The 11894-nt window shown below is 37.3% G+C and overlaps 1 protein-coding gene across 2 annotated transcripts in view; it reads right to left on the bottom strand.

Annotated features, from left to right (window-relative positions):
* Positions 1-1984: 1984 nt before the first annotated feature.
* Positions 1985-11894, bottom strand: part of LOC106093988 (anoctamin-2) — a 31750-nt gene continuing 21840 nt past the window's right edge. Inside the window, exons 7-11 of one of the 2 annotated variants that reach the window (XM_059367434.1) lie at positions 6850-7010; positions 6543-6787; positions 5859-6480; positions 2517-3004; positions 1985-2460 (exon numbers count right to left, since the gene is read on the bottom strand). In XM_059367434.1, the coding sequence (XP_059223417.1) occupies positions 2263-2460; positions 2517-3004; positions 5859-6480; positions 6543-6787; positions 6850-7010 (1714 nt within the window). In that variant the 3' untranslated portion in view covers positions 1985-2262. The remainder of the gene's footprint in view (positions 2461-2516; positions 3005-5858; positions 6481-6542; positions 6788-6849; positions 7011-11894) is intronic. The other variant, XM_059367435.1, reaches the window with a different exon arrangement.

The raw sequence follows: 11894 nt of genomic DNA, 5'->3' as shown, positions 1-11894 counted from the left end.
TCAGTTATGAACCGATTTGAACCATACTTGTTGTTGGATATCGTAACAAAACACGTCGTGCAAAATTTCATTCCAATCGGATAAGAATTGCACATTGAAGAGGCTCAAGAAGTCAAGACCCAAGATCGGTTTATGTGGCAGCTATATCAAAATATGAACCGATATGGCCCATTTACAATACCAACCGCTAGCCTTACTCCTTCGGAAGTTAGAGTGCTTACGACAGACAGACGGACGGACATGGCTAGATCGACATAAAATTTCAAGAATTTCAGAATATATATACTTTATGGGGCCTCAGACGAATATTTCGTGTAGTTACAAACAGAATGACGAAATTAGTATACCCCCATCCCATGGTGGAGGGTATTAAAAGAAAATCTTAACACCAAACACTTAGCCCTGAAAATAAATTTGAACCCCATATTGCCATTGGACTCAAAGTTGCATATCAAATTCGTTTTCTAATTTCAAATACCATTTATTTAAACCACTTATTGCAAAAGTCAGCAAAAATGTCCGCTTTGTGGAGAGCTACACGCTCTTTAAGACCCAAATTGCCATAAATAAGTCCTGTTTGGGTTTTTTTAGGTACCCAACACTTGGTGGCACATTTTGATATCAAATTCGTATTCTACTCGTAAATACAATTCATTTGAATCCTATATTGCCATGGTTGGTAAATATGTCCGATTTAGGGGTGTTTTGGGGGTTGGGGTGGTCCCCCAAACACTTGGTCCCACTTTGGTTGGTCTATATACCAAATTTGGTATATAGACCACAATTTGGATACCAAATTTTTGTTTTCAGGTTACTATAAGAGAGCACACAAAATTTCGCTTAAATGGCACCACCCATCTTCGAGATCTGGCGTTTTCGAAAATTTGGGTAAGGGGGAGGGTCCGCCGCCCTTTCAGATATCATAAAATGTAGTACCCTATTTTCACCATGGGATTATTATGCACTATCTGTGAAAATTTCAAGAAAATCGGTTCAGCTGTTTTTGAGTCTATACGGAACAGACAAACAAACAAACCAACAAACAAGCACAAATTGTTTTATTATATAAGAAGAAATAGCCCCGAGTTTGCTTCCTGAGTCTCCAGATAACTAATTTTTATCGGATTTGATCGATTTTTGTTACATAAATAAGCTTACAGTAAGCGCCAACATAAAGTGTCATTTTACAGGTATTTTTTGCCAAATACCGTAATCCTACTTTCATCACTAAATAAACGTTTCAGAAAGTAAAGTTGTTTATTTTATTATTTCGTATAACTAGTAAATTTTAAGATGAAATAATTTTTTTTTTATCAAATGCGTTTCTACACTTCATTTTGGCACTGTATACCCCACCACCCTCTCATCTCTGGCGGTCTAAACGCACTACAGATACTTATTAATCTTGAATTCCATCCAAATATACCCTCAAAGGGTTAAGTCATAGCAAGAAAAGGGAAGGCGGACTTGCTGCGAATTTTGAAGCGAACCACTCACGGATATTGTTTATATGATTAACTATAAAGTGGACTGTTGTCCTTCTGTTGAAGGACAAAGTGAAACGAAGCAGTATAATAGCAATAGTAAGGACACATTGGCCCTCATAAAAGGCATCAGTAAGGCACTTACTTTCCATAGGATGGATAGGGAAGAATGTTTATGCCCGGCTTCAAGTCAGGGTAAAAATTGACTACAGCGATATTTGTTGTTTTAACCACTAGAGGAAGTAAAGGGGAATAATCGCATCAGACTCAGATGCAGAAGCCATGGTGCTAAACGGTAAACTTTTTGCGGGATAAAACAAAAAATGGCAAATCACAATATCCCATATTAAAGGCCGCAGCTAATTACGAGACGATAATTTGGTGGCAACCTCAACCCAGCATAACCTACCCCTTGTCCTTGTGTAGAAAACGCAAGCATTTTCAATTCCCCGAATACCTGTGGGTGCCTTCTTCCCTAAGAATATTTCTAAGTCTGTAAATTAAAGCAAATTAAAATATTCGTCTATATTACATCATGACAGATCAATGGTTGACCTACATATTAACATACATATTTAATATTCGAATTTAAATATAACATAACATAAATTATGTTGTAATTATTAAAGAATTTAAATGAAACGTTGATGTATTTTGATAAGTTAAACTAAAAAGGAACATATGAAAAAGAATAGGATCTTTTGTCAATCAACCAAAATTTCGGTTGAACTGAAACGGTGTTCGTTGTCTCCTGATTCCACTTTCTCTAGATGTTCGTTTAAGTGTCGCTGTCATCTTGTAAAACTTCCAGCAAATCAGCAATGCCCTCCGCCTGCTCCATCATTACCTGTCGCTTCTCATACTCAATAATGTATTCACGTAGCAAAAAGTTCTCTCTTTTTATACGTTTCACAAGCTTGGCTGAAACATCGGGTATAGCCCATGCAATAACAGTCTGTATTATTCCAATGACATTCTAAAATTCAAGAGATAAAACCATAATGTCGTCTTAAATATGACTTATCTACTTACCTGGTAGATCACAATGAATGCCAAACGTGCCATAAATATCTTCCAATAGACCATAGGCCTTTTATATGGATGTGTATCGTCAGGTGGATTTCTAAATTCCGTATACCGGCATGTTGTAACTTCGCCGTATTTGGAATCCCCCAATACGGGTGGAATTAGAAAATCTTTGGTGTTGAAATAGGCCAAGGTGAAATTAAGATAACCCTTTAGAGTGTCATCGTGAGTGGTTAATCTATAGACCATCTTAGGTATGAGGTTTGTGGAGTAAGCGATGATCACTGCACTAGTTGCGACTGCTATTTTCGTAACTATCATCATAATGCTGAACCAGACTCCAATATCTTTGGCCCGCTGGGCAACAGGTCTCCGTATAAATTTAAGCATTTTCATTGCGTCCGTGCGAATTTCAAAGATATTGTTGATCAAAGCTAAAAGTGGAGCCAAAGGGAATGCCAAACCAAACAGTATAATGAAACCATATTGCATAACTAAAACGACAAAGGTATTTGCAGTTAGTAACAATTTATGAGATCGAACAAGTAATAACACAATTCCAATAAGGTAATGGATGTCCACCATTAACTAGCCAGTTGGATTCATTTTTTTTCCGATACGACATTTTACATTTGTACATCAAGCAAACTTTTGGAATTTGTTTTATTTCAATTTTACTATCTAATACGAATTTTAATAAATAGTCCATTTACAATCCCAACCTAGGTACATTGTGTAAACTTCGTGCTTCCGTATAAATGGAATTAGCAGACTTTGGTTCGGATTTTGAGAAAAAGTTGCAAGACTGACAGCTCACTGAAGCAACGATTAATTTGCCTTCCGAAGCCGACCCAGTAGGCCTTCATCTGATTAATTAACGTCTGGCGTACAGAGGTGGTCGGTCAATGGTGAGTATTATGGAGAGGTGGTCTGATCCCAAAGAAATGGCTGCTTACCGGGAAGACTGACCCAGGAGATCAGGGGATGCAATAAAAATGTTTGGAAATCTGGTGCAGCTCCACGTTATCCTCGTGGGGCATCCTCATTCACTAGCGCCTGGCTTTGGCGAGATTGGTCTATACTGCACGGAATGGAGTATCACGAAGGCCAATCCCCTACATCTACTCCTTTTGCGATCCTAACGTAGTAGACCAGCCTTGTTTCCTGGATCGCACAGCTTATATGTTGTTCCCACTCATTAATCTACGATCTCGCCGATCTTGCCTCGGAGTCAATTGCAAGAAAGATCCACTTCTCTGGACTAGCCCGGCAAAATTTGGGCTGGGGTGTTGCTGTTGCATATATTGTCGATCGGGAGAGGTAAGAAGGGTCACATAGTCTGAAGACGATAACGCTTCTAACCCACAGCTGTGCATGTTTACACAACACCTTGCGGCTATTCTCCCGTATTGACATAAGGCCAAATCTAGATCGGAAATACACCAACTCCATGCACCGGTTACACCTAGGGTGGCAACCCTTGCCTTTGCTGCCATGCATATGATTAGTATGTCCCGATACCGATCATATGCTGCAAGGTTGTCCATATGCCTAATACAATACTATGTCACCAATTTCGACGAAAAAGAGTAATAAATACGCCTTCTATGGGCCCAAGAATTTAATTTCGAAGATATATTCAAACATGGTGTAAGGTATATTCTATTCAAATAGTGTCCGAATTTATGTTTTTGAATGGAGCCCTTAACGGGATAGTGTTGTAAGCCGGCCAACGAAGTTAGTAGAAGGAATAGAGAACAATAAGAAATAAAAAAAATGATGAAAATATTCGAAATATATTTCCCAAAATCGGTCGAACATATATATGGGAGCTATATCGAAATCTGATCCGACTTGGAGCAATCTTCTCAGATATTGTGGCAGTTGATAAGGAAAGCGTTGTACAAAGTTTTGGCAAGATTGGTCAATAAATGCGCTTGCAGTGGCTCTAGAAGCAGCTATATCTAAATCTGAACCGATTTCAATGAAACTCACCAGTAATGTCGAGAGTCAAGAGAAAATCCATCGTACCAAATTTAAAGATAATCGGTTAACAAATGACCATTTTTTTTGCATTATTACTGCAAATCGGTCGAACATTTATTATGGGAGCTATATCTGAATCTGAACCGATTTCTATGAAATTCACCAGTTATGTCGAAAGTCATAAGAAAATATCTTTTGCCAAATTTCACCAGTTATTTCGAAAGTCATAAGAAAATTTATTTTGCTAATTTCGCTCGAACAAATGACCATTTTATTGTATTATTACTGCAAATAGGACGAACATATATACGAAAGCTATATCCAAATCTTAACCGATTTGTTCTAATTTTAATAAGCTTCATCTCTAGGCCGAAAAACATGTATATACCAAATTTTAAGACGATAGGATGAAAATTTCGATCTAGTTTGTACAGGCGGGCCACCGTAGCCCAGAGGTTAGTATGTCCGCCTATGACGCTGAACGCCTGGGTTCGAATCCTGACGAGACCATCAAAAAAATTTTTCAGCGGTGGTTTTCCCCTCCTAATGCTGGCAACATTTGTGAGGTACTATGCTATTTAAAACTTCTCTCCAAAGAGGTGTCGCACTGCGGCACGCCGTTCGGACTCGGCTATAAAAAGGAGGCCCCTTATCATTGAGCTTAAAACTTGAATCGGACTGCACTCATTGATATGTGAGAAGTTTGCTCCTATTCCTTAGTGTAATGTTCATAAGCAAAAAAAATAGTTTGTACACAAATTAAGATGGACAGACAGACGGACATGGCTAAATCGAATGAGAAAGTGATTCTGAGTCGATCAGTATACTTTTCAATAGGTCTATCTCTCTCTCTCTGGGTGTTACAAACAAATGCACTTAGTTATAATACCCTGTACCACAGTTATGGTGTACGGTGTATTTCAATTCATTCGGATAAGAATTGCGCCTTGTAGGGACTCAAGCAGCAAAATTGGGAGATAGATTTATATGGGAGCTTTATCAAGCTATTGATCGATTCAGACCATATTAGACACGTATGTTGAAGGTCACTAGAGAAACCGTTGTACAAAATTTTAGACAAATCGGATAAGAATCAGGTTCTATACCGATTTACGCCATACTTAGCACAGTTATTGGAAGTCATAACAAAACACCTCATGTAAAATTTCAGCCAAATCGGATGAGAATTGCGCGCTATATTGGCTCAAAAAGTCAAGATCCAAGATCGGTTTATATGACAGCTATACCAGATTATGAACCGATATGAATCATACTTAGTACAGTTGTTGGCAGTGATACTAAAACACCACGTGCAAAATTTTACTTAAATCGATTTCTAAAGGATTTCGGGGTTTTCAATACCTATTTCCAAATATTCTGCAAACAGCATACGTGGTGCCCACGGCTGCAGATAATAGTCTTCGGTCCATTGATTACTTTTTACAGACTGCATCTGGCTATTGCGACGTATGTTGGTTACGTTTTTCAAGCATTTATTCAGGATTCTCATCAAATATGGCAGAGAGACTTCAATAATGGCGTAGACTAATTGCTTACCCACCATTATAACTACTAGCTGTAGGCACAGTTCCATCAGACAACCACCGGGCGCACATTCCTCCTGACGAAATCCAAATATCCGATTATATTTCATAGGATAGCCAACGAACTTTCCCTTTAGAAAGGCTACATAGAAAAGTGAAGAGTAGTAATTGACAAATTGGAAAACATAGATTTTTATAGTAAGACTCTCATCGTATTCCGTCTGGGTGCGACAATACTCCAAATTAGTAAGAATACGAGCCAAAAAGCTGTAGGCATGATGTAGTATAGATATAGCCACAAAATAAATGATCGATGCAGTTATTGGTAATGTCATTACTTTGTATGTTGTGGAATTTTCATCGCCTAGAACACTTCGTGATGCCTTCTGGGCCATGCGATAAATAACCATTGCAAAAACTGCCATTAGTGATACACATATCTGCAAAAAAAAAAAAAAAACAAATTGCAGAATGTGGAATAAAATTATTCGAAAATACCTACCGACAGCACAACTATACTGTAGCTTGTGAAACTTGGTAAAAACTTTATAGACCAAAATGGTACTTCGGGCTCAAATACACTTTCAGGATCTTGTTTCTCCAACTTTTTAGAAAATTTCACATTATTCCTCAGCTTCTGCAAATATTGTGGACGTGGATGCTCCACATCTTGTGTGTAACCCGTTAGACCCCATCTGTGTATTATATCTGCTGAATAACGTTTCCAAAGCTCCAAATTGATAACAGCTAAGAGGATGGTTTCGCAAGATATTTTTGAATGTTTTAAAAGTGTACTACGACGAACTTACCCCACATGGAAACAAAAAAGGCAAACACTACTGTCATATTGTTATCAAGCAGATAGTTGATTTTTGAAGTTTTACAGATTTTGCTAAGTTCCCAATAATCGCAATTTCGATCACACTGAGGGCACATTAAGGTGGTCTTATTCGTATTACATATTTCCTTGCTACAGAAGAACTTAAAAATTAAAATGTTTGTTTGCTATGTTAACTGATAGGAAAAGCAATATGGAAATTAGAAGTACGTTACGAGTCTGAAATGTTAATTTCAGGCAGACGGCACCACATAGTGTTTGGGAGTAAGGTTTTTATGATATGAACATTAACGAAGAATATTGGGAGCACTATCAAAAAATATTTTACTTAAACTAGAAATAACCTATGAGTGGAGTGTATGGGTTTTCATTTCGCTCCTCAAAGAGAAAAATATCTGTATCTGGGAATAGCTACTTCCTAAAAATACAAATTTTGCCCGTGTATTTTCCAATAAGGAACAGGGGCAAACTTCGCACATATCAATGAGTGCAGTCCGATTCAAGTTTTAAGCTCAATGAGCTTAAACTAGTATAGTCAAAAATCTTCATATTGAGGCATTAAGCAGCGCAGTGGAAGGACACTCAATACCGCCTAACAAAAGTAAAAACCTGTTGTTTCCGTTAACTAATAGAAAATCGTCAACTAGACGACGGAAAATTATTTGGTGTTTACTTAAAGGAAATAAATAAAGATACGTTTGTGAACAATTAATTTAAAGCGTCGTAGGGTACTTTTCTTAATATGAAAAAAAAATCCGCAAAAATTTTGTAGAACTAATTGGTACATATTTCCTAAATAAATATATATATTTCCTAAATAATTGTGTACATTTAATTAAGATTTTTGATGTTTTATACCCACCACCAAAGGATGGGGGTAAATTCATTTTGTTATTCCGTTTGCAACACATCGAAATATCCAATTCCGACCCTATATGGTATATATATTCCTGACCGTCGTAAAAATCTAAGACGATCTAGCCATGACCGTCCGTCTGTCTGTTGAAATCATGTCACAGTCTTTAAAAAAAAGAGATATTGAGCTGAAACTTTGGACAGATCCCTTTTTTGCCCGTAGGCAGTTCGATGATGGGCTAAATCAGACTAAACCTTGATATAGCTCCCATAAAGACCGAACTGTGGTTTTTTTTTTGTCGATCTTGGATCTTGACTTCTTGAGCTAATAGAGCGCGCAAATTCTCAGCCGATTTGGCTGAAATTTTGTACAACGGTTTGTCTCGCGACCTTCAACATACGTGTCTAATATGGTCTGAATCGATCAATTGCTTGATATAGCTCCCATATAAACCTATCTCCCGAGTTTGCTTCTTGAGCCCCTAGAAGGCGAAATTCTTATCCGAATGAACTGAAATATTACACAATGACTTCTGCATTGTTCAGCATTTATTTATGGTTCGAGTCGGACTATAACTTGATAGAGCTCCTATAGCATAACAGTTATTATTCAATATTTTTTGTTTGCCTAAAAAGAGATACCGCGCACAGAACTCGGCAAATGCGATCCATGGTGGGGGTATATAAAATTCGGCCCGGCCGAACTTAGCACGCTCTTATTTGTTTTTTTTTTTTTAATTTTTTGATAAACAAGTAAAAATGCGTTAAGTTCGGCCGGGCCGAACTTTGGATACCCACCACCTCGGGTATATACATATGTAAATAACCTTTCATCAAAATCCTGTGAAACTTGCATTCCTTATGCCCCATAGCAGCTATATCGAAACATGATCCGGTTTGGACCAAATACTTGTAAGTACAAGTCATTGTTTAATTGTATAACATATATTGGTCTTTTTAGTAGCTATATCAAAAATAAACCGATCTGAACCATATACAACATGGATGTCGAAAAGCCTAACATAAGTCAATGTGTCAAATTTCAGTTAAATCGGATTATAAATGCGCCTTTTTTTGGGGCCAAGACTTTAAATCGAGATATCGGTCTATATGGATAACTCTCTGTCCCAAATTTCGGCAACATCGGACAATAAATGCGACTTTTATGGGCCCAAAACATTAAATCAAGATATCGGTCTATGTGATCTGGGCTAAATTGACGAAGGATATCGAAGAGCCTAACACAACTCACTGTCCCAAAATCGGATAATAAATGTGGCTTTTATGGACCTAAGACCATAAATCGGAGGATCGGTCTACATGTTAGCTATAACCAAATCTGGACCGATCCGCGCCAAATTAACGGAGGATGTCGAAGGGCCTAACACAACTCAATGTCCAAAATTTCAGAAAAATCGGATTGTAAATATGGCTTTTATGGACCTAAGACCCTAAATCGGAGGATCGGTCTATATGGGGGCTATATCAACATATAGTCCGATATACCCCATCTTCGAACTTAACCTGCTCAGTCAATCGCCAACATTCTACTGATCTTAGTAGATCAGTTGGTATAAGTAGCTTATACCAAAACTATTGGGTTGCCCAAAAAGTAATTGCGGATTTTTCATATAGTCGGCGTTGACAAATTTTTTCACAGCTTGTGACTCTGTAATTTCATTCTTTCTTCTGTCAGTTATCAGCTGTTACTTTTAGCTTGGTTTAGAAAAAAAGTGTAAAAAAAGTATATTTGATTAAAGTTCATTCCAAGTTTTATTAAAAATGCATTTACTTTCTTCATATAAAATCAGATTGTGACTTCCATGGAGTGGAACGGGATTCAATCTATTTTCTTTTTCATAAACTACTATATTTTCTTGTAATTATTTTGCGTTATGAATCATATGCTGGCAGACTGGACGGTCCTCAGACTGGAAGTCTGACAATCGAGAGATTGGTTTATATGAGTGATATTTCTGGTTATGGATAGAGATGTCAGAGGTTTCACAAGAAACCGTTGCGCAAAATTTCAGCCTAATCGGATAAGAGTACAATCGGGAGATCGGTTTATATGGGACCTACTTCAGGTTATAGAACGACACCATACTTGGCACAGTTGTTGAAAGTTGTAGTAGAAGTCATTGTGCAAAATTATAGACAAATCGAATAGTAATTGCGCCCTTTAGTGGTTAAACAAGTCAAATCGATAGTTCGGTTTATATGGGGGCTATATCCAAATCTGAACCGATATTTCCATTCCATTTACAATCTCTAATGACCTACGTCAATAAGAAGTATCTTTGAAAAGTTTCAGTGGCTAGCTTTATTCGTTTGATATCAATTGTGATTTCGGCTGACGGAAGGACATGGCTAGATCGACTTGGATATCAAGACGATCAAGAATATATAGGCTTTATAGGGTCGTAGATCAAGACGATCAAGAATATATACGCTTTATAGGGTCACAGATCAATGTTTTGAAGTGTTGCAATCCAAATGACTATACCCCCATCCCACGGTAGTATGTACAACAAACAGAGATGGTCCGTATGACAATTTTGTGGGTTTTCGGCTGTCAAAAAGTTCTAAACACCGAAAACGTCATATACTTGTATAAAAAGTATAAAAAGTAGTAAACGTCATAAACCTTGTAAAAGCTATCCAACATGTTGAGTCATATCATTGTTTTAGATTCGTTGTTGTTGCTACAAATTCATTTGTAAATATAAATTCATAGTTTTATGATAAAAAGATTTTGCTTCAAATCTTTTTATAGTCATCGCTCCATGAAGCAGTTTAACCACGCTAAAACAATCACAAATTCACAAGTATTAGTGAGGGGGAAAACAGCTGAAAATGTATTTGATCTTTTTGACAAAATTCGAACAAAGACACACCTTCCAACCTATGCAGGAGGGTGGCCACAATCATCATTTCACAAAAGTTTAAATTAGTTGTACTAACTAATTTTTAACTCTGTCAAAAACTATACATTTAGGCTTGGTTAACGACATTTTCGACAAGTGTATTATTCGTCGGAAATGTATGTAACTTACGTCAGAGTTTCCGACAAGTCATCTTTGACAACTACTAAACACGTGCTAAGTTCGGCCGGCACATATCTTATATACCCTCGACCATTTGTCGAGTTCTTTGTCCTATATCTCTTTTTTGGCTAACAGAGGATAATGGGTAAGAATTGCTATGCTATTGGAGCTATACCAAGTTATGATCCGATTAGGACCATTGAATGTTGGAGACCATAGTAGAAGTCATTGTGTAGATTTTCGGATAAGAATTGCAACCTTTAAAGAAATCGGGAAATTTGTTTATATGGGTGCTGTATCAGGCTATAAACCGATTCAGATCATATTTGATACGTATGTTAAAGGTCAAGGTGAAGCCGTGGTAAAAAATTTCAGCCAAATCGGACAAGAGTTGCGCTCTCTACACGCTTAAGAAGGATAGTCGGGAGATCGGTTTATATAGGAGCTACATCAATTTATGAACGGATTTAGACCATACTTAGCGAAGTTGTTGCAAGACAAGACAAAATTCCTTACGCAAGATTTCAGCCAAATCGTATAACAATTGCAACCTTTAGAGGCTCAAGAAGTCAAGATCCCAAGTCGGTTTAAATGACAGCTATATCAGGCTATGGACCGATTTGGACCATACTTCGCAGAGTTGGAAATCATAATCATAACACCTCAGTCAAAGTTACAGCTAAATCGGATAAGAATTGCGCCCACAGGTGGCTCAAGAAATCAATACCCAAGATCGGTTTATATGGAAGCAATATCAAAATATGGACCGATATAACCCATTTACAATCCCAACCGTACAAATATTTGTGCAAAATTTCAAGCACCTAGCTTTACTCCTTCGAAAGTTATCGAGCTTTCGACAGACGGATGGACGGACAAACATGGCTAAATCGACCGAAAATGTCATGACGATGAAGAATATATATATTTACTTTATGGGGTCTTGGGCTACTATTACCAGGTGTTACAAACGGAATAACGAAATTAGTATACTCTATCCTATGGTGAAGGGTATAAAAACAACATTTAAAATATGAAAAATTTTTGGAATTTTCATACGACCCAAAAATAAAAAAAATAAAACAAGTAAAAACGTGTTAATTTGGACCGTGCC

The sequence above is a fragment of the Stomoxys calcitrans genome, chromosome 4 (genome assembly GCF_963082655.1).
Source record: "Stomoxys calcitrans chromosome 4, idStoCalc2.1, whole genome shotgun sequence".
Classification (NCBI taxonomy): Eukaryota; Metazoa; Arthropoda; class Insecta; order Diptera; family Muscidae; genus Stomoxys; species Stomoxys calcitrans.
The sequence above is the reverse complement of the archived record's forward strand: the minus strand, read 5'-3'. Positions and strand labels throughout refer to the sequence as shown.